The 23,667-nt window shown below is 36.7% G+C and overlaps 1 protein-coding gene across 1 annotated transcript in view; it reads left to right on the top strand.

Moving 5' to 3' along the window:
- Positions 1–23,667, top strand: part of DNAH11 (dynein axonemal heavy chain 11) — a 370,125-nt gene that overhangs the window by 60,641 nt on the left and 285,817 nt on the right. The window contains exons 19-25 of the mRNA XM_038004732.2: positions 3,954–4,070; positions 4,190–4,276; positions 12,028–12,186; positions 13,102–13,185; positions 14,522–14,680; positions 17,525–17,647; positions 18,423–18,545. Of these exons, the coding sequence (XP_037860660.2) occupies positions 3,954–4,070; positions 4,190–4,276; positions 12,028–12,186; positions 13,102–13,185; positions 14,522–14,680; positions 17,525–17,647; positions 18,423–18,545 (852 nt within the window). The remainder of the gene's footprint in view (positions 1–3,953; positions 4,071–4,189; positions 4,277–12,027; positions 12,187–13,101; positions 13,186–14,521; positions 14,681–17,524; positions 17,648–18,422; positions 18,546–23,667) is intronic.

Here is a 23,667-nt window from a genome sequence, read left to right as displayed (position 1 = left end):
ATTTTTACCAACAAAGCTTCTTTAATTATAACTGAAACCATGAACCACAGTCTCAAAATTGAGGTTCTTTTTGTATGCCAATATTGATATTTTATAGATTGTGTGTGTGTGTGTGTGTGTGTTCACATATGTACTTGAATTTTGCAAGTGTGATTAGTGGACGCATTAACCAAAAAGCTTTCACTGGATTCTAGTTGATCTAGTTTAGTAGTCAGAGCACAGAACTCAAATTTAGATTTGTTTTGAAGTACTGTTTGAGTTCATCTTTTCTGCTTGCCTTGGCAAGTTTGTTAATGTCTGAGACCACACTTCCTTTTGGTAAAATATGCCTCGTGATCCCTCATTTAAACAATTTCTCTACACTCGCTCCCATCAATTTCTGTTTTTTCCTTTTTTTATTGAGGTGAAATTTACTATTCAGATAACATATAAAAGTAACCATTATAAAATGTACAATTTAGTACAATATTGTGTAACTACCACCTCTCTCTAGTTCCAGAAATTTTCATCACTCCCAGAAAGAAATCCCATACCACTTCTCTGTCTCTCCCCATTATCCTCCTCCATGCCCTGCCAAGCCCTACCCACCAACCCTTGGCAATTGCCAATCTATTTCTGCCTTTATGGGTTCACTTACTCTAGATATTTCCTATAGATGGAATCATACAATATGTGACCTATTTTGTTGGGCTTCTTTCACTTGGTATAATGTTTTCCAGGTTCATTCACATTGTAGCATGTATTGGTACTTCATTTCTTTTTATGGCTGAATAACATTCCATTGTATGTCCATACCACCATTGGCTTATCCACTCATCTGTCAATGGACATTTGGGATGTTTCCATCTTTGGGCTATTGTCAATAGTGCTGCTGTGAACATTGATGTGTATTTATTTGAGTATCTGTTTTCAATTCTTTTCAGTACACTTAGGAATGGAATTGCTGGGTAATCTGGTAATTCTATATTTAACTTTTTGAGCCATTGCCAAGATATTTTTCACAGTGGCTGTTTTGTTTTATATTCTGTCATTTTGCTTTGTGAGGATTAAATGCAGCAGGGTATTTACAAGTGTTCTCTTGACTATAGAGACTATGAGAATTACTGTATGTGAATTGTTAAATTCTATTTAAGTATAAAACTGCCCTTATAGCTTGCAAGTCAGTTAGACATGGAGCAAGATGACAAGTTCTAGACAGATAGATACATAACAAGACCAAGAAATAAAACAGTCACAGTGGAAGCATCTATAAATATTTCTTGTTTCTAGGAAGATTTATATATTCCTTGAATCAGATGTTGAACCTTAAACTATATATCATAGAGAAAGTAGTCATAACATAAGTAATTGATGAGGGAAGTTTAGATATGGCCTCCAGAATTTGTGTTATAAAAGTTTGGTTCACTCCTTCAAGTGATGGTAGTATTTGAAAGTATTGGGCTTTTCAACATTTCAGAAGCAGGGTACAATTTTAGCTCTGTGTCAGTAATTTAGACTTGTCAGGAGGAAAAATAAGATTCATGGGTGGCATGTGGTGTATTTGGAGGGTGACGGGGCCCAATTTTATTATAATTTAAGCAACTTCAAGTGATAGTTACTTTCAGTTTCTCCTTTATTATTATGAGAAGTCATAACATTTTTCAAATAGTTGTCTATGCTTAGTTCTGTGTGAAAACACCTTAAAGTCTGGCTGTGCCTATTAAGAGTTGAAGTATTACTTCCTTAAAGTCATGGGGAGTCACTACCAGCAAGATGATCTTTCTGTTGGTGGAGCATCTCTTCAGTCTTTTGCCTCTTTTCATTGCTGTTACACCCGCTTTAATTTAATTTAAGCTCTTGTTACTTCTCACCTCCCAGCAATAGCTCCTTAATGCATCCCATTCTTCCTCACACCACACCCACAATATACTCTGAAACAAGATGAATTCTAATCTGCAGGACTTATCCCGTCCCTTTTCTGTTCAGAAACCTTCACTAACTGCCCCTACTTCCCAAATGCTGTCCAGCTTCCATAAGAGCTCACACACTCACACCATCCTATATTGGTCGTCATACCTCAAGGGATCTCACCCTAATCTCTGCCTGTTGAAACCTAGTCATTTCGTTAAGCCTCAGTTTCAATGTTACCTTCTCCTTGAGTGGATCATCTGACTTCGAGAGGCTTTGGAGATCATCTGATCTTTTGGGTTTCAAATTTTTATCAAGTAAAAGTTGTTTGGGATCCCCAAATATAAAGCAGGTTTGCTGTGTTTGAAGAGGGATAAAGGGGCCTGAGCTCATGGATGTAACTTCTTCCTGGCTTCCCAGCCATGGCCTCTGAGGGACTCCATGGAATACTTAGGTTCCATGGAATGGAATTGGAAATGCAAAGTGAGACTCTGTACAGAGGGAGAATGCAGAGTTTTGTTGAGAAGCCACAAGAAGGAAGGACAAGGGGGTTTAGAGCCCAGGTCCCTTGTTTCCTGAGCTAGTTTGGTATTCCTGTCATGTCACCATATTGTCTCCCAGCTGTTTTGATTCCATAACACATAGACATCCTGATAGTTAACACATTCTGTTGTGTAGAATAGTTACTGTGTGTGCCTCCTGCTCACTCTGACAGATTATAAAACAATTTAAGTCAGAGAATGTGTTTTACCTTTTTAGCACCCGTTCACCACACAAATAGTATTTAGACTTAGCACAGTGCGTTCTTCATAATTGGCAGTTACTGAATCATTCATCAAATATTTATTGAGGGTTACAAAATAGTCTTTAGAACCTTTGAGTTTTGCACTTCAGCTACACAGGAAGAGTTCCATCACTATGGGTGGTTTTGTATGACAAAACAATTTCAGTGTCCCGGGAGATGACCCAGAGGAACAGTGCTTTGTTAGTTGGGACGCAAGGAATGCTTTTCAACAGTAATTATGCCCCATGCACAGCTCCTCAAAGAAAATAACTTGATTTTGTCCTATTTGCATTGTAGGCAGGGAGAGCAGAGTTGAGTTGGTACCTGAACTATTTATTGTGTCTTTTGTCCTACATAGAGTAGGAATTCACCTTTCTTCCCTTTGCCTCTTCTCCCTTCAAAAACTCCTAGTCCCCTAAAATAAACCCAACCTCAATCCTCAAACTCCTCAACAAGAAGGAGAATGTACGGAGCTTTGGGAGCTAGAGAAAAGCTGAGGATGAGATTGATTCACATTTTCATCCTTGGCCCAGCATTTTCAAAGCATCTTTTTTCACTTGCTAGATTACTAAATATGGCTGGCTTCCATTTCTAGTTGTTAGAGATCAACAAAGTCATTTCCAGAGCACTTTAATTTTATTCCCACAGCAGCAAAGCAATTGGGAGATTTGTGTTTATTTTAAAAAGATTTCCATGGATTCTGAGATGAAAACAGTTCTGGTACATGTTTTAGAGTTCTGAACCCAGCAGTGCCAGTGAATCAGCCTGTACTGCAGCCCTGGTTCTAAGCCTTTTTATCACTTTCATCCTTTTTTTTTTTTTTTCTTTTAATAAACTCATTATATAAGAATGAAGAGATGTCATGGGTTAGTGTAAAGAAATTAGAATCATTTACCTGGACGTGGTGGCTCATGCCTGTAATCCCAGCACTTTGGGAGCCAGAGGCAGGTGAATCGCTTGAATTCACTAGTTCAAGACCAGCCCAGACAACATGCTGAAACCCTGTCTCTTCAAAAAATATGAAAATTATCCGGGCATGGTGGTATGTGCCTGTAGTTCCAGCTACTGGGGAGGCTGAGCTGGGAGGATTACTTGAGCCTGGGAGGCGAAGGTTTCAGTGAGCTGAGATCATGCCAGTGCACTCCAGTCTAGGTGATAGAGCCAGACCTCGTCTCAAGAGGGGAAAAAAAAAAAAAGAAAGAAATTAGAGTAATTTAATCCTATAGGGTTGATTTGTTTTAGGAATTGAAGTAATTTCTCATTTGTACCTTTGCTTTTGCAGGAATTACCTGAAACATGGGAAACTACCAAAAAGATCGCAGCAACTGTCAGACAGGAAGTCTCGCCTCTCCATAATGCGGAAGTCACTCTTATAAGGAAAAAATGTATTTTGTTTGACGTAAGCTAGTTACCAAGTTTTTGCTTTAAGAAAGGTTTTACAAGGATAATTGAAGTATTTGTTTGAAATTCACTTTGTGATTTTTTTTTTTTTTTTTTTTTTTTTTTTGCACTGATCAGGGAAAGCAGGCCGAGTTCAGAGAGAGATTCAGACGCTACGCCCCTCTTGGATTTAATGCAGAAAATCCATACACAGCACTTGATAAGGTAATACAGATCTCAAATATCCTATGTGCCTTAAAATAGCTACTTTAAAAAATGTAAGTTTAGACACAAAATACTGCCACATTTTGTCTTTATTTTGCTGTAATAGGAATTGATTTATTTAAAACCCAGTTATAAGCAATTTCCCCTTAAGTAAATTGTATTGTATTTCAAATCATGCCTCTCAAAACCACCATCATCATTGTATTAGGGTTCTCTAGAGGGACAGGACTAATAGGATAGATGTATATATGAAAGGGCATTTATTAAGGAGTATTGACTCACACCATCACAAGGGGAAGTCCCACAGTAGGCTATCTGCAAGCTGAGGAACAGGGAAGCTGCTCTGAGTCCCAAAATCTCAAAAGTAGGGAAACCAACATTGCAGCCTTCAGTCTGTGGCCAAAGGCCCCAGAGTCCCTAGCAAGCCCCTGGTGTAGGTCCAAGAGACCAGAAGCTGAAGAACTTGGAGTCCAGTGTTCGAGGACAGGAAGCATCTAGCATGGGAGAAAGATGGAGGCCAGAAGACTCAGCCAGTCTAGGCCTTCCACGTTCCTCTGCCTGCTTTATCCTAGCTGTGCTGGCAGCTGATTAGATGGTACCCACCCAGATTGAGGGTGGGTCTGCCTCTCCCAGTCTACTGACTCAATTGTTAATCTCCTTTGTCAACACCTGCACAGACACACCCAGGAACAATACTTTGTATCCTTCAATCCAATCAAGTTGACACTCAGTATTAACCATCACAATCATCGTAGTAATCATACTAGAGAGAGTAACAACTACTACTATTTTTTGAGTCCTTACTATATGTCAAGAATTTTGTTAAGCATATGACTTACATTATTTCTTTTAAATTCTCACAGTCTCCTTATGATATGACTTATATTACTTTTCCTATTTCAAATAAAAAAACAAACTTGTGGCCGGGTACAGTGGCTCACACCTGTAACCCAGGCACTTTGGGATTCGAGGCAGGCGTATCACGAGGTCAGGAGATCAAGACCATCCTGGCCAACATGGTGAAACCCCATCTCTACTAAAATACATATTAAAAAGAAAAAATTAGCCGGACGTGGTGGTGGGTGCCTGTAATTCAAACTACTCAGGAGGCTGAGGCAGGAGAATCGCTTGAACCTGGGAGGTGGAGGTGCGGTGAGCTGAGATTGCGCCACTGTACTCCAGCCTGGTGAAGAGCAAGACTTCATCTCAAAAAAAAAAAGGCTTGTATAATTAAGTAATTCCTTACAGATTTCTGTTAGTAAGTGACAGAACTAGGATTAACATTCTGGCTATCTAAACTTTTCTTTTTTTTTAATCAGAAATTTTAAACACTATACCCCTTCTCTTGTGATTCTTTTACTTATAACTTTTAACCATAGTCAAGGAAGCCCATAACTTATACTTAACCCTGGACATGAAGATTGTTGAGTCATTCAATCCTAGTTTATAATGAGCAACTGTACTTTATTATAGTTGACTATAAGAATGAATATGGTGGACAAAGAATCCAAATGATAAGTAATTCACAGAACACTTAAAAAGATGCTTTAAAATTTTGTTAGAAAAATGATGTCTTTGTTTCTCTAGGAACTTTACCTAGCAACCAAAATAAGAAAATAATTGTGTGAAGTTTAGATTTAGGCGCTGGGCACCTTTCTGTGTTGCTCATCTAGCCTGTCATTCTGAATTCACTTCATGCTGGAGATAGTCTTAACTCCTTCGCCGGGTGCAGCTGACAGAGCCCTTACCTCTCTTTCCAAATTTTGGGTTGAATTTAGATTTAATTGCTTTAAACTTATTCAGAAAACACCATTCTATAGCATCATGTTGCCTCTTTCACTTGGCAGAAGAAAATTGGTTAACATATTCATTGAAAAGGGAGTAGGTTAGAGTATGCTAATATACTTGGTTTTATTTTTTATTTTTTTAAGATTATGTCTAAATTGCAGGTGGTCTGAACAGATTGTGGATAGGGAAACGTTTTTACTTGACTAACCAACATGCTGTATGTAAACATTTACTACAGTTATTTATTGAATTTTATCATGTTCCTGCTATACTATAACAGCGTATAGTTACATATTTAAAAGTCAGAGATGCTTATGCTTGTAACTACAGGAATATTTTGAATGTAGTAGGGCTGGGTGAACTTTTTCTTAAAGTCATGTTGTTGGTGTATTTGTTCAGCAGACATATGTTGATCTAGTTAGACTCAGCGAAAGTCATATGAATTCTTGCTCTGGGCTGGTATAGTGGACCCTGGTACTGAAGGCATCTCAGTCCACAAGACAGAAACCACTGACTTTCCACAAATAAGGGGAACAGTGCAGCAAATCCCTGCCTTTAAAATGAGGCCCCCTGGTAAACTGCTACCATTTCTTCACAGCCAAAGATATAGTAACCATCTAATAACCAGCTAAATTAACATAACTGGATATTTCTTCCTTTCCTTTCCTTTCCTTTTCCTTTTGTTTTCCTTTCCTTTTCTTTCTTTGACAGAGTCTCACTCTGTTGCACGGGCTGGAGTACGGCGGCATGATCTCAGCTCACTACAACCTCTGCCTCCCAGGTTCAAGTGATTCTCCTGCCTCAACGTCCCAAGTAGCTGGGACCACAGACAGGCACGCATCACCACACCTGGATAATTTTTGTATTTTTGGTAGAGATGGGGTTTTGCCGTGTTGGCCAGACTGGTCTTGAACTCCTGACCTCCAGTGATCTGCCTGCCTCAGCCTCCCAACGTGCTGGGAATATAAGCGTGAGCCACTGTGCCCGGCCATAACTGGGTATATATTTCTAGGAATAATGGAATTAGTATACATAATAGGAAAAAAATGATTAAAAATAAATCAAAGGGATATTGACTTTGGAGATTATGGTAGACCAGACATTTTGAAAAGCCCTCTTTCACAAAACAGATGCTGAACACATACTCACAAATGTATAATTTTTAATCTATTGCTGAGCTCACAAGAACAGAAGACAAATCTCTAAAGGACAAGAAAAAGTAGAGGCAAATGCAGAAGCCTGGGCTGCTGTAGTGAAAATGAAAATATCAGAAGTCTAGAACTATGAGGTTAAGTTTCTCATGGAGAAATAGAAGATGCTCTTAGGGGTGATACCCTCATTGGAGAGTGAGCTAGGGAAGGTCTGCAGCCTGCAAAGGAAGCCTATGAGTCTCTATGGGTCTTCACTAATGCTCAGAGTAGGGTGAAAAAAACAGAAAATGATGCTCTGGGAGTTTGTTAACATATTCCTGTTCTCACAAGGGTCTGTGGTCCAGTTTTATACTACCCATATGATTAAGGAATTTCTAAGCCAGGAAATTGAAATGGTTACAAGTATCTTCCTGGCAACTAGTAGAAGCAAACCTAAATCATCTCTGGAAAAAAGCACTCTCATTCAGTATCTTTAGGAGGTCCAACAGATTAAGTTCAGTCAAATATGAGTCCACAATAAAACAATAAACACACCATTACGCATAAGAGTCAGTTGAAATAAACCACACATATGGATCCATACAAAGCTTTAGATATTAGAAGGAAATAAAAGATAATATTGAATAAAATGAACAAGTTCTCAGTTTTGAGACTATCAACAGTGATCAGTTGAATTTGAAAAAGGGCCAGATACTTATGGAAATGAAAAATGCAGTTGTGAAAAAAAATACAACTCAGCAGATGGGTTAAAGAGCTCATTAAAATTGGAAAGAGAATTAGTGAAATACAAATTACATTGGAAGAAATCACTTAGAATGCAGGAATAGGTGTAAGGAGATGGAAAATATAAAAGAGCTTAAAGGACACACAGAAAGAAGTTAGAATGCCATCCAGCTCTTCTATTGGTACTTCCTGGAAGAGAGAATGAACAGAATATAGTCTGCAAGACAATAGCTGAGACTTTTAAAGACTAGTTGTGATGGTTAAATTTAGGTGTCAACTTGACTAGATTAAGGGCTACCTACAGAGCTGGTAAAACATTATTTCTGGGTGTGTCTGTGAGGACACAGGAGTGACTGGTTTGTGAGTTGGTGGACTGAGTGGGGAAGATCTACCTGCAGTGTGGGTGGACATTGTCCAATTGGCTGGGGGCCCAGATAGAAGAAAAAGGCAGAGGAGAGGCAAATTCACTCTCTCCCCTGGAAAAGGAATACCTTTCTCCTGGTCTTGGACATCAGAATTCCAGTGTCCCTGGACTTGGACTCCTGGACTTGAACCTACAGCCCCCCACCCTCAGCATCTGGTTCTTAGGCCTTTGGCCCCAGACTGAGGATTGTACTATCAGCTTTCCTGGTTCTGAGGCCTTTGAACTTGCACTGAGCCACACTACTGGATTTCCAGCTTGCAGATGGCTTATTGTGAGACTTCTCAGCCTTCATAATCATGTGAGTCAATACCCCTAATAAAACTTCCCTCATATATCTATTTGTTTTTCCCTGTTGGGTCTATCTTTCTGGAGAACCGTGACTAATACACTGGTCAAAACATGAATCAATAGGTACAGGAAATTCACTGACTCCCAACCAGGATAAATACAAAGACTGCATGTAGACACATCACAGTGAACTGCAGAATACCAAAAGCAAAAAGATTTTCAAAGCAACCAGATAGAAAAGACTGGTCACTTGTTAGAAATGATGATTAGGCGAAGGGCATGCTTCTCATTAGCAAAAATGAGAGCCAGAAGGTAGTGGATGATGTCTTTCAATTCTACTGGGAAAAATTATATCTCAATAACAGTGAAATGAAGATATTTCAGGTAAACAAAAATGTAATATATTTACCACCAATAAACCATCACTAAAATAGCTCTAGTTATTTATAGTGATGAATAACTAGTTTTACTCCAAACAATGCCAAATTTGGTTCTTAGAAAAGACTAACTCTGTGGACAAACCTCTGGTGAAATCATCAAGGGAAAAACAGAAAAAAAGGAAAATTAACAGTATTAGAATAAAATAGGGAATGATTGTACAGAAACAGCAGACATTCAAAAATATAGAGCACTATTAACAAGAAGCTTAAAAACTTAAACAAAATGGATAAATGTTTAGAAAAATAGAATTTACCAAAACTGTCTCAGTAAATCTGAGTAGTCATATAACAATTCAAACTTAGCCAGCACGAAAATAAAAAGAAAAACATTAACCAGTTATTAAAACACGAAAAAAAAAAAAAGTTTCAAAAGAGAGACTAAGAAGCCCTGATGGCTTTACAGGTGAATCTTAAGAAGCTTTCAAGAAACATCTCATTCACATGATTCCAGCAACCTGAAGAAGAATGAACACTCAAAAATTATTTTATGAAGCATGTCTGATTTTTATAAAACCATAGTATAAGAAAGGAAAAAAATATAGATCAGTCTTTCTCATGTACATGTAGATACAAACATACTAAACAAAGCAATCAAATACTAATATACAAGTTTTCATTTAAGGAAAATAAGTTTCACTTAACATTAGAAAATCAGTATAATTAATTGCATTAACAAATTAGGAAGAAAAAATCATATGATTATCGCAAGAAATGTCAAAAGAACATTAGCTATCATTCAACATTCATTCATGATAGAAACACTTAGAAGACATTTTTTACCTAATAAAAGAATTAAACCTCTACGTAAAATACTATACGATAGGGAACATGAAAGTTCCTAGTAGCGTTAGTAATACGGGTGAAATATAGGAAAAGCCAAAATGACTATTAGAAGTAAAAAAAAAGTGCATATCATATAATGTAGTACTGTGCAGTAGAGGAAATGAGCTTCACACACATCATCGTGAACATATAGGTGAACATAAATATCAATTGAAACGTGACATATATAGTAAACTACATTTCACAAACATAAATTTTAATATCTAGCATTTAGCAGTACATTAATGTGAAAATATAAAAATTAGACTATTAAATAAAAAATTAGGTTTTGTGGTTAAATAGGGAAAAGAGGGATAAAATTGAGAAAGGCATTAAAAATTATTAGTCATATTTCTTAGGCTAGATGGGGAGCAAACTCATATATCTTTTTACATTTATAAAATGTTTCATACTAAAACATTTTAAAACAAAGAATTGCAGTTCTTGTTTGTGAAGATATAACTTGTGAAAATGAAAGCAGGATACTAATATTCTTCTTTACATAGTAGGAAATGAAGAGAGCAGAGCTGGGGTTGGGAAGATGTTAGGCAAGGGCAGAAAATTTCAGTTAGGAATAAGTTCACAAGACTTCTTGTACAACATGGTGACTATAGTTAATAGCAACATATTGTATTTTGAAAATTGCTGAGTACATTTTAAGTGTTCTTACCATAAAAAGTGTGAGATGATGAAGTATGTGAGGTAATGCATATATTAATTAGCTCTATAGAGCCATTTCACAATATATAGATTTGTTTTGTTTCGTTTTGTTGAGACAGGGTCTCACTCTGACCAGGCTGTAGTGCAGTGGCACGATTTCAACTCACTGCAGCCCCAACCTTCCCTGGTCTCAGGTCATTCTCCCACCTCAGCCTCCCGAGTAGCTGGGACTACAGGCACATGCCACCATGCCCAGCTAATTTATTTTTATTTTTATTTTTTTGCACTTTTAATAGAGATGGGGTTTCGCCACGTTGCCCAGGCTGGTCTCAAACTCCTGGGCTCAAGTGATCCACTCACTATGACTTCCCAAAGTGCTGGGATTACAGGCATGAGCCACTGTGTCCGGTCTCGCAATTTCAAAGCATCATGTTGTACGTGATAAATATGTACAATTTTTATTTGTCAATTGAAAAAGAGTTGAAGGTTGATGGAACACAAAAGCATTAAGTATGGGTATTTAAAATTCAAAGAAACTGAAGCCATACAATTGTTGAATCTTGGGAGGAGGATGGGAGAAAATAGAAAGTGGAAAAACAAAGTCAAATCCTTCTTTTGCAAAGCCAGTAGTAACCTAATATAATGTCTAAATGTGATCAATCAAGAAAGCGCAACTTGAGCACAGAATTGGGAGTTACAGAAATATCATCCGAAAGAATGAGAGTGAACCTGAAGGATTGCTTTCCTGCCTTGCAAATGCTCCTCTACACCTTGAACTTTTACCATGTAAACATAGTACCATTTTGTTAATTAAAGATGAAAATTAAGAGTTGGTTCATCACAAAAGAAAAAACATGCCAGTATTTAAGTTTGGTGTAAAATGTAAATTGTTCTACATAGATGGCATATATAAGTGAACCTTGATAAAGATAGTCACATGGTGATGTTTTCATACTGGACTGTGTTTTTAGCTTTGTGCTTTATTTCACAAATTCTCTTCAGTGCATTTGATATTATTGATAATCTGTAGGGTATTTTTTAAATCTAAAAGTTTTAATAAACTAAGTCATTATTAAAAAGATAATTCATTCTTACGTGGAAGTTTCTAGAGCCCCACCTTTTGTTCCTCAGAGAATTCCCCAGTTCTCAGTACAAAAACCAAGAGGAAAAATTGTATTCAGAGAAATCTGATGAGGAGGAAATTTTGCTAAAATACGTGCATAGGGAGAGTATTGTTAAGTTACTGTGTTTAATAGTAGTCTATTCTCACTTTTTGAGTAGCTGAGTTTGCTCTTCTAAAACCTTCTACATTATGCCAATAATTATGCTGCAGATTTCTTTTTATTTTCCTTTTAAAAATCAAAGATTGAAATGTCAAGATAACCAGAACTCCAGAACTGCGTGTCTTCTCTTTCTCTGGCAGTTTGTATGCAGGTGTTTATGTTCTCTCCTTAGGCAAATCAAGAGCTCGAGGCCTTAGAAGAAGAAATGTTGCAGATGCAAGAATCTACTCGTCTTTTTGAAGTGGCTCTTCCAGAGTACAAACAAATGAAACAGTGTCGCAAAGAAATAAAATTGCTCAAGGGACTGTGGGATGTCATCATTTATGTTCGAGTAAGATGTGCTTTTTCAAAATCTGCTTTTTATTTAGTAGTTCTTTTATATATGCAGTTTGTAGAGCCTGGGCATTCTGTTTGGGTTTTGTAATGCCTTGAAATATGTGGAAATTAGCTCCCCACCCCAGCCCCAAATTAGAATTCATATATCTCTGTTAGTGGATTATTATTCTTTGAATAGCAGTTGTTTTTATTTTTAGTTCAGGATGAAACTTTGTATAATAAGCTAACTGCCTCAAATCCTTTGGGGAGATTGTATAGAATATAAATAAAAATTAATATATAAATATATATTACACATGTAGTCATCTGTGTATACCAACTCATACATATACCTATGCTTATACTTACATGCCTGGGCATATACAAATAGACCCTTACTAAAAATAATTTGTATATGGTTAATTAAGTTAAAAACTTAAGTGAAAAAATAAGTTCTAGGGAATGAGGCATATTGCAACAAGCACTATAATCTTTTAAGGTAATTGAAAGCCATATAGAAATATAATTATAAAATATGGTCAAGAAATGGTTAATGAGAGTTTTGTTTATAATGGATGAAAATTTTCATGTGAAAGCTTATTACATGTAGAATTGTAAAAGTCTGTGATTTAATCTACTTATCAGTTTATTCAAAGTACACAGGATTAAGTGATAATGATGGTATGTGTATGGAATTTATCATCACTACTAGAAATTAATATATCATAATGTTTTAGCCTTTAGTTTGACACGTTCTGACAACTTTTTTGTTTTGGTGATAGGGAAGTTTTGACAAGTGCAGTTAATATTTAAAAAATTGACTCTCCGCTGGATGATAGAGTTACTGTGTATCATCAGTTTATATATTTTGCTGCAGAGACTTGCTTTCACCAAATGTTGTTGACACTTTTATCTGCTTTTGCGTTTTCAGAGAAGCATTGATAATTGGACTAAAACCCAGTGGAGACAGATTAATGTGGAACAGATGGATGTAGAACTCAGAAGGTTTGCCAAGGCGAGTTCCATAACTGTCTATTACAACAATTTATCTTTCTCAGCACCACCTCCTTCCATCTTCCCTAACCTAGTATCTGGTGTATTGGGCTGCATGTACTTATTTACTTCTAACAGAGTGATAACAGACAGTGTTTTTTTCACCCTTAGTCAGTTGCACTTCTAATCAAGCCTGCCTTTCTGTGAGTGAATTGATAGAAGCATATTAGGGTTAATGAATTTATGAGAAGCTACTCTAATTATGAGCTTCCTACAGCTTCCTAGAACAGAGAGGAACATTATCAGGGCCAAGGGGTCAGGCTTCTGAAAGCTTTTGATTTCTTTACTTAGCAACCATAAACATTTTGTATCTGAAAAGGTACCTTTTGGTTCTGGAATTTGGGGCAACTAATAGGAGTATGCCACCTCTGGATTTATGTGGAATACTGTGATCTCTGTTCTTATTAATGACTCTGGTTTCCCAAGGGAGCTCAATATATACAGAACTGAGCCGACTGTAATTTGGTACTTACTGGACTTTGATATCTTTTCTGCATAGCAGTATGCCCTCTGAAGACAGAGCATCTTTGGATAAAGCCAAAATGCATATCAGTGAAAGGCAGTTAAAAGTGACAGGGCCATTTGCTTTTTTCCACCCCAGGACTTCTTTGCTTCGGCTCCTACCCACTCTCGCCTGTATTTTCCCCTATATTATGCCAGTCCCAAAGACCCAAACTAAAATGTCCCTTCATTCTTTTGGATGTCATGGGGTCACATTGCCCTTTATTTTGTGCTGAGTTCTAGTTATTTTCTTATGGGTTTTCTCATTCACAATTGCTGATGTCGTTCCTTGGGCTGAGAGGACCAGCCAAGTCAAGGGACCTATTTGGCATTTTAAGATGGTGAAATATTTAAGTTTCAAGAAACAGGCACTCAAAGGTAATCATCATTCCAAAGCTATTGTTTAAATGAGTCATGTATTCCGAAGGAGGTCTTAGTAATCCAATAACAGTCTGTTTCCATTTATTTATGTTTATAGAGGAAACATTCTTTATTGCAAGTGTCCTGTGAACTCTGTTACTTACCTGTGTTTCCTCATGGGACATTCAGTTAGATCTTGTGAATGAGAAAGCAATGTATCCAAGTGGCTTGTACATAGTAGACTTGTAATGTACAAATGAGTGGATCCCTTTCCGTTTCTCTGGTTTTGGTTCTTGGTCTAGGAGTTCAAATGCTTTCACTCTTTTCTAATCCGGGAGTTGGGAAATGTATATTTATTCTTCCAAAGGAGGCAAATTATTAATATATACTTGTTATTATATCTTTGGAGCTAGGTTTTATCCTCCACTTTTCTTTAGGAAATTGGGTCACTCAACAAGGAAGTCCGCATCTGGGATGCTTACACAGGCCTGGAAGGCACGGTTAAGGATATGACAGCCTTCCTGAGGGCCATCACAGAGTTACAGAGCCCTGCCCTCAGGGACAGGCATTGGCACCAGCTGATGAAAGCTATTGGGGTCAGTATCCTCGGTCTCACTAATCGAATGTTTTTGTGACTATGAAGTGTTACTTCTTGGTTTGCATCATCCAGGATGAAGTGTAATTTATGAAAAGGTCTCTGGTCAGACATAGGAGATCAAGCTCTTTGAGGGGACCAGTGGTCTGGATGCCCAAGGTCCTAGTTCTTGCTCCCCTTTTTTCTCTTACTGGCTATGTGACCTTAAGCAAGTCACTTAACCTCTTTCATTTGAGTTTTGCTTTTTAGTAATCAAATGAGAAGGGATGCTATCTGCTCTTATACATTAGGGGAATCTTGCAAGGAATAAGTGAGATAATATGAAAACATTTTATAGAGCTAGCCATCTGGTGAGATGGCTGCAAAGAATCTTTCTATGGAAAGGGTCAGAAAGCATAAAAGTGAATTTGTGGGAAAAAGGAATCCAAAATTGTGATTTCTTTTTCACCCATAATTCATTTAATAATGGTGCCTTTTTTTTCATGGTCTTTTGATGATTTTGGTTTTATTGCAAGGCATAAAGTGGTTTCTCATGTGTCCATGCCACTTGAGCTTCTATTTTCTTGCCTTTCTATGTCTATTGAAAGCAAGTATAACAACCTTATGCACTCTTCAGGGAAGATGACCTTTATGAGTTTAAAATATATAAAAAGTCTAATGTGTGTATGTTTTCATTAAGCAAATCAAGAGTTTGAGGGGCACACTGAAGAAAGGCTCTCAGGATGTGAAGGGGTGTTGCAGAGTAGGAAAATGGGCAAGGGCATTGTGGAGAAGTGGGGACAGCCTGGGCTTTGTGGTTCTAACCCTAACACTTAGCAGCTCTGGGATCTGCGACAAGTTGCCTGTTCTTTATGACTCGGTTGGCCCTTTTATAAAATAAATATAATACTTCCCATGCAGACTGGGTGAACACATTGGAAATTTTATATATATGTGTGTATATATATACACACCCACACATATACACATATGTATATATAATATATAAAATATAGATGTACACATATATATACACATATATTTAAAACACACATATGCATACACATAGTCATGCACTGCATAATGACATTTCAGTCAGTGCTGGACCACATATACTATACTGGTCCCATAAAAAGATACTGTATTTTTACTGTAGCTTTTATATGTTTAAGTATGTTTAGATACACAACTACTTAGCACTGTGTTATAATTGCCTGCAGTGTTCAGTAACGTGCTGTATAGGTTTGTAGCCTAGGAGCATAGCATAAATGGCATAGCCTACTACACACCATCTACCCTAGTTGCATAGTAGGCTATGCTATCTAGGTTTCTGCAAGTTCACTCCATAGTGTTTACACAATGACAAAAATCACCTAACAATACATTCCTCAGAACATATCCCCATTGTTAAGTGATGAATGACTATATATAAAGGACCTAGTATGTAGTAAGTGCTCAATAAATGGGTCTCTGAAGCTATTGTCACTATTGTATTTTTTATAGAGTCTTTTAGACATTGGCTATTTAGACTTTGTAATTAATTTGTGCATTCAGAAAATTTTTATCGAATCTTTGAATGTGTAGTAGACTATGTGCTCTGCTCCCCATCCCCTTCTCATATTTCTGCCAATAAAATTTTGTCTCAGCATAGCCTCTACTTGCCTGTGTTATGCCTTTTTGCCAGCTAGAAAAAGTCGCCTGCTCTGACAGACAATTTAGAAAAAGGCACCCTCTTCCAGGCTGTCCCCAGGACAGCAGAGCAGAGGCTGGCGTCCCTCTCCATTTGTCATCTGGGCTGGTGTCCATGTTCAGTACACAAATGGCACAACTAATCAGGGTGGCCCTATTACACATCTCTGCTCATTCTTTCTCAAGGGCAGACCTAGCTCCCTGGTCCCAGCAACTCTAGAGTGAGGCCAAAATTGACACAGAGATAGCCTGGCAAAACTCATCTGGTTTTCTCAGGACTTTCCAGGTTTTAGCACTGAAAGTCTTACATCTCTGAAATCCACTTGCTAGAAACCCCTCAGTCCTGAGCAAATCAGGGCGTTTGGTCCTCTTATGCAGAGGGATGGATGGTACTGAAGAATGTTAGAGGGTAGGGAGGGGCAGAGCAGACAGTGGCAGCTTCCCAGAAGCAGATTCTGGATATTCTTAGCAAAAGCAGGAAAGAAAACGGCTTTCCTGCAACCCTGTGGCTGTCTCAACTCTTCACTTACAGGAGACATGAGTGAGTTTGGGTATGTCAAAGAGCTGAGGATGTCTTCAAGACCAAATATAGGGTAGGGAAGGGGAGTCAATGTGAGAGAAGAGGAGTCATTGTCACAAGGCAATGTGGAAATGAGAATTATTTTTCACATGGTAAATATGAATAATGACACTAGGAGTAAGAGTATTTTTTGCCAATGAACTGAGATTAAAATTAGTGGTAAAACTAGGTTAAATCACAGAAGCAGCTGGGAATTATGTTCAGTGAATAGGGTTCTTTAGGAAGAAAAGACAAATGAGCCACTGATTCCTGGGATTTCAACCAAATTATAATAAATGAACAATGAGATTCTCTTTAAAAATGGGTTTTATGGGCAAAGGAGCTAAGAAACGTGCTGACAAGGGAAAGATATGAAACAAAGAAAATAGGGTAGCACAAAAGTGACTAAACTTTGGCCCTTGCTTCTGGCAGGTGACGCCTCAGGAATTGTGAGTTAAAAAGGAATGTCTTAGATTGTCCACATCTTTCAAGACGAAAGATGTATTCAGCACTTGACTTGAGTATATTTTAGTTAGGGTTCATTTTACCAGCCTTTAGGCAAAAGGAACCGTTAATGTATGTGGAATATAAAGTCTACCTTTTTTTCACCCCAATCAGGTCAAGTTTTTAATAAATGAAGCCACAACTTTGGCAGATTTGTTAGCACTGCAGTTACACAGAGCAGAAGATGATGTCCGAAGGATTGTGGACAAAGCAGTGAAAGAGCTGGGGACTGAGAAGGTAGTGTCCTTGGGCTGGGTCATTTCTACTTGGTTAATTTTGGGTATTTGCATAGAAGCCAACTTAGAGAAAAGTCCTTTTGATGTCCTGGGAGCCTGGAGAGATGAGTCCCACTTTGTTCCTTGCTGTTCATTAGGTGTGGGATGAGCAGGAACTAGGATCATTCTAAGCCATAGTAAAACAGGAGGATTGGTCCTGTTGATGATGATGATTATAGCAGAAATTACTTACATATCCTTAATATAAATAAAGCACCACTCTAAGTGCCTTAATATAAATAAAGCACCACTCTAAGTACTTTATTTATATTAACCCATTTAATCTTCTGAGGTAAGTAATAGTATCTCTATTTTACAGATGGGGAACTGAGGTATACAGAGGTAATTAACTTACCCAGATTCACACAGAACACTGAGATTCACATTTAAGGCGTTACCTATTTCATGCTGGCTAATTTGTAAATAATATCTACCAAACATTTAGGTAATCATTTAAGTCCCTTCTTGCTCTCAAATTCTGTTTTGGTTAGGGATGATAAACTCACATTCAATAGAAGTTTGATATCCGTGTGATGCTCATTCCTTTGATGTGATAATATTCATTCTTCAAACCCCATCACTGTGAATTACTTGGAGGAAAAAACTGAAGCCAATAATATTTGATATCAGTTTGCATTTTTGAAAATCGAAAAATAATTAATTCCAGATAATAGCCTAGATGTTGATTCTCAATTAAATTTTGTGCACATTAATTAATTTATATTGTTGATTACTAGGTTATTAATGAAATCAGTCAGACCTGGGCAACCATGAAGTTTTCTTATGAAGTTCACTATCGAACAGGCATTCCATTACTAAAGTCTGATGAACAACTTTTTGAAACTCTAGAGCATAACCAAGTAAGATGGATATTTTTATTGCACATGTTTTTTAAATTTTATTTTTATTTAACAAATAATTGTATATATTTATAGGGTAGAATGTGATATTTTGATACATGTTTACAATGTAAAGTGATTAAATCAGTCTCACATACTTAACTTTTTTTTTTGTGGTGAAACACTTAAAATCTCCTTTAGGAATTTTGAAACTTACAATGTGTTATTATTTATTATAGTCACCAACTGTGCAATAGATCACTAAAGCTTATTCCTCCTGTCTAACTGAAAATTTGTACCCTTTGATCAACAGCTCCTCTTTCCCCCTCCCCCAGGCTCTGGTAACCATCATTCTACTCTCTATGAGTTCAACTTTTTTAGATTTCATGTATAAGTGACATCATGCATTATTTGTCTTTTTGTTCCTGGCTTATTTTGCTTAGCATAATGTCCTTTAGGGTCATCCATGTTGTTGCAAATCAGGATTTTCTTCCTTTTAAAGGCTGGGTGGTATTCCATTGTGTTTATATACCACATGTTCTTTATCCATTCATCTCACAATGGACACCTAGGTGGCTTTCATATCTTAGCTACTGTGAATAATGCTGCAGTGAACCTGAGAGTACAGATATGTCTTCAGTCTACTGATTTCATTTCCTTTGGGTATATACCCAGAGGTGAGATTGTCAAATCATATGGTAAATCTATTTTGAGTTTTCTGAGGAGCCTCCATCCTGTTTGCTGTAATAGCTGTATTAATTTACATTCCTACCAACAGTGCAGAAGGGTTCTCTTTTCTCTACACTCTCACCTACACTTATCTTTTGTCTTTTTGATAATAGCCATTCTAACAGGTGTGAAGTGATATCTTATTGTGTTAAATTTGCATTACCCTGATGATCGTGGATGATGAACATTTTTTCAAATATCTGTTGGTCATTTGTAAGTCACCTTTTGAGAAGTATCTGTTTGGGTCCTTTGTCTGATTGCTCTGGCTAGAACTTCCAGTACTGTATTGAATAGAAGCATGAGAGTGGGCAGCCTTCTCTTATTCCTGCCCTTAGACGAAAAGCTTTCGATTTTTTGCCGTTGAGTATATTAGCTGTGTGCTTTTCATGTTCAGCCTTTATTGTGCTGAAGTACATTCTTTCTATGCCAGATTTGTTGGGAGTTTTTAATCATGAAGTGATGTTGAATTTCATCAAATGCCTTTTCTGCATATATTCAGATGTTCATATCATTTTGTCCTTTTAAATATGGTATATCCCATTGGTTGATTTGCATATCCTTGCATTCCTGAGATAAATCCCATGGATCATGGTGAATGATCCTTTTTAGTGTACTATTAAAATCAGTTTGCTAGTATTTTGCTGAGGATTTTTAAAATGTATATTCATCAGGGATATTAGCTTCTAATTTTCTTTTCTTGTGGAGTGTTTGTTTGGCTTTGGTATCAGGATAATGATGGCCTCATAAAGTGAGTTTGCAAGTATTTCTCCTTAAGTTTTTTTGCACGAGTTTGAGAAGGATTAGTATTAGTTCTTCTTTAAATGTTTGGCAGAATTCCACCATGAAGCCCTTCTGTTCTAGGCCTTTCTTTTGAGGGGAAATATTTTAGTATCAAATCAGTGTCTTTACTCATCTGTTCAGACCTTTTATTTCTTCTTGATTCAGACACTGTAGATTGTGTGTTTCTAGGAACTTAACCTTTTCAATTTGTTGGTGTATAACTGTTCATAGTAGTCTCTTATGCATTTGTGTCGTATCAGTTGTCATAACTCTTCTTTCATTTCTGATTTTGAGTTATCTCCCTTTTTTCCTTAGTCTGGCTAAAGGTTTGTTGATTTTGTTTACTATTCAAAAAACCAATTCTTCATTCCATTGGTCTTTTTGTTGTCTTTGTAGTCTCTATTTCATTGATTACTGCTCTGATCTTTATCATTTTTTCCTACTATTGATTGTGGGCTTAGTTTGTTCTTCTTTTTCTAGTTCCTGAAGGGTTAGCATTAAGTTGTTTATTTGAGATTTTCTTGTTGTTGTAAACATTCATTGCTAAAAACTTCCCTCTTAGAACTGGTTTTGCTGCATTCCATAAGTTTTAGTATGTTGTGTTTCTGTTTTTATTTGTGTCAATATATTTAAAAATTTCTCTCTTGATTTCTTCTTTGACTCATTGGTTGTTCAGTAGCATGTTATTAATTTTCATGTATTGGTGAGTTTCCAAAATTCTTCCTGTTATTAATTTCTACTTTTATGCCACTGTGACTGGAAAAATACTTGATGTTATTTTTGATCTTCTTAAGTTTTTATCTAAGATTATCTGGCAGATTTAAAAAACATTTATGGTTTTTCATATGGATGCATAAGAGATGTTCATAATTTGGAGGTACATGTGATAATTTAATATATTCATATAAAACATAAAGATCAAATCAGTGTAATTCGGATGGCCATCATTTTAATATTTGTCTTTTCTTTGTGCTAAAACTATTGGAATTTTTCTCTTCTAGCTCTTTTGAAATACACAATAGATTATTGTAAACTGTAGCCACCCTACTGATCTATCTAACAGTGGGTCTTATGAGATCCACTTTTTAAAAAAATTTCCCACATATGAGTGGGAATATGTGATATTTGTCTTTCTATACTTGCCTTATTTCACTTAACATAATTTCCATCCACATTGCTGCAAATGACATGACTTCATTATTATTTTTATGGCTGAATAGTATTCTACTGTATATACCATTCTGGAATCTGTTAGTGGGCACTGAGGTCAATTCTATACTTTGGCTATTATAAATTAGTACTGTAAAAAACATAGAAATGCAGATGTTTTTTCAACATATTGATTTTCTTTCTTTTGGGTATATACCTAGTAATGGGATTGCTGGATTATATTTTTAGTTCTTTGAAAACTCTCCATACTGTTCTCCATAGTGGCTATACTAATTTACATTTCTACCAACAGTGTAAAAGCATTTCCCCTTCTCCACATCCTTGCCAGCAGCATCCATTGTTGCTTATCTTTTTGGTAAAAGCCATTTAATCGGGGTGAGATCATATCTCATTGTATTATGATTTGCATTTCTCTGATGATTAGTGATGTTGAGCATTTTTTTCATATAACTGTTGGCCATTTGTATGTCTTTTTTTTTGAGACAGAGTCTCGCTCTGTCGCCCAGATGGAGTGCAGTGGCGCGATCTCAGCTTACTGCAAGCTCTGCCTTCCGGGTTCACACCATTCTCCTACCTCAGCCTCCTGAGTAGCTGGGACTACAGGCACCCGCCACCATACCTGGCTAATTTTTTGTATTTTTAGTAGAGACGGGGTTTCACTGTGTTAGCCAGGATTGTCTTGATCTCCTGACCTCGTGATCTGTCTGCCTCAGCCTCCCAAAGTGCTGGGATTACAGGTGTGAGTCACCGAGCCCAGCCTGTATGTCTTCTTTTGAGAAATGCCTATTCAAATTTTTTGGCAATTTTTAAATCGGATTGGGATTTTGTTTTGTTTTGTTTTGTTTTGCCACTGGGTTGTTTGAATTTCGTATGTATTCTGGTTATTAATCCTTTATCAGATGAGTAGTTTGCAAATATTTTCTCCCATTCTGTAGGTTGCTTCTTCACTTCATTAATTGTTTCTATTGCTGGGCAGAATCATTTTGTCTTGGCATGATCCTATTTGTCCAGTTTTGCTTTTGTTGCCTGGCCTTTTGAAGTCTTACACACACACACACAAACCTTTGCCCACACCAATGTCCTGGAGCATTTCTCCAGTGTTTTCTTCTAGTAGTTTTATAGTTTCAGGTCTTAGATTCAACTCTTAATCCATTTTGATTTGATTTTTGTTTACATTGAGAAATAGGAATCTAGTTTCATTCTTCTGCATATGGTTATCCAGTTTTCCCAGCACCATTTATTGAAAATACTGTCCTTTCCCCAATTGTATGTTCTTGGCACCTTTATTGAAGATTAATTGGGTGTAAATGTATGGGTTTATATCTTGGGTCTCTATTCCGTTCCATTGGTCTCTGTGTCTGTTATTATGCCAGTACTATTCTGATTTGGCTACTATAGCTTTGTAGTAAATTTCAAAGACAGGTAGTTTGATGCCTCTAGTTTTGTTCTTTTTGCTCAGGATGCTTTGACTATTCAGGGTCTTCTATGATTCCATATAAATTTTGAAACTTTTTCTATTTCTGTGGGAAAAAAGTCATTGGTATTTTGATAGAGATTGCATTGAATTTAGACATTGCTTTGGTAGTATTGTCATTTTAACAATACTCTTCCAATCCATGAGCATGGAATATCTTTCTCTTTTTTTGTGTGTGTCTTCAGTTTCTTTCATTAGTGTTTCATAATGTTTCTCATATAGAAACTTTCACTTTTCATCTTTCACTTCTTTGGTTAATTTGATTCTTACATATTTGATATTATTTGTAGCTACTGTAAATGTGATTGTCTTATTGATTTCTTTTTTCAAATGTTTTCTGTTGGTACATATAAATGCAACTGTTTTTTGTATGTCTACTTTATATCCTGCAACTTTCCTAAACTTGTTTATCAGTTCTAACAGTTTTTTTTGGTGGAATCTTCAGGTTTTTCTAGGTACAAGATCATGTAATCTGAGAACAAGGCTAATTTGACTTCTACCTTCCAATTTGAATGCCTTTTATTTCTTTCTCTTGCCTATTTGCTCTGACCAGGACTTTTAGTACTATATTGAATATGAAGAGTGAAAATTTTTACATTTCCTTCTTAATTTCTTCATTGATTTATTGGTTGGTTAGGAGCATGTTGTTTAATTTCCATGTGTTTGTGATGTTTCTAAGGTTCCTCTTGTTATGATTTCTAGTTTTATTTCATTGTAATCAGAAAAGGTACTCAATATGATTTCTACTTTTTAGAATTTTTTGGAACTTGTTTTGTGCCCTAAGATATAATCTATTCTGGAGAATCCATGTGCTGACAAAAAGAATGTGTATTCTGCAGCAGTTGGGCAGAATGCTCTGTGTCAGTCAGGCCTACTAGGTCTAGTGTGTAGTTTGATGTTTCTTTGTTGGTTTTTGAAATCTGGAAGATCTGTCCATTACTGAGAATGGGTGTTAAAGTCCTGTACTATTATTGTGTTGCAGTCTATCTT

This window comes from Chlorocebus sabaeus, chromosome 21 (assembly GCF_047675955.1).
Source record: "Chlorocebus sabaeus isolate Y175 chromosome 21, mChlSab1.0.hap1, whole genome shotgun sequence".
Taxonomy (NCBI): Eukaryota; Metazoa; Chordata; class Mammalia; order Primates; family Cercopithecidae; genus Chlorocebus; species Chlorocebus sabaeus.
The sequence above is the reverse complement of the archived record's forward strand: the minus strand, read 5'-3'. Positions and strand labels throughout refer to the sequence as shown.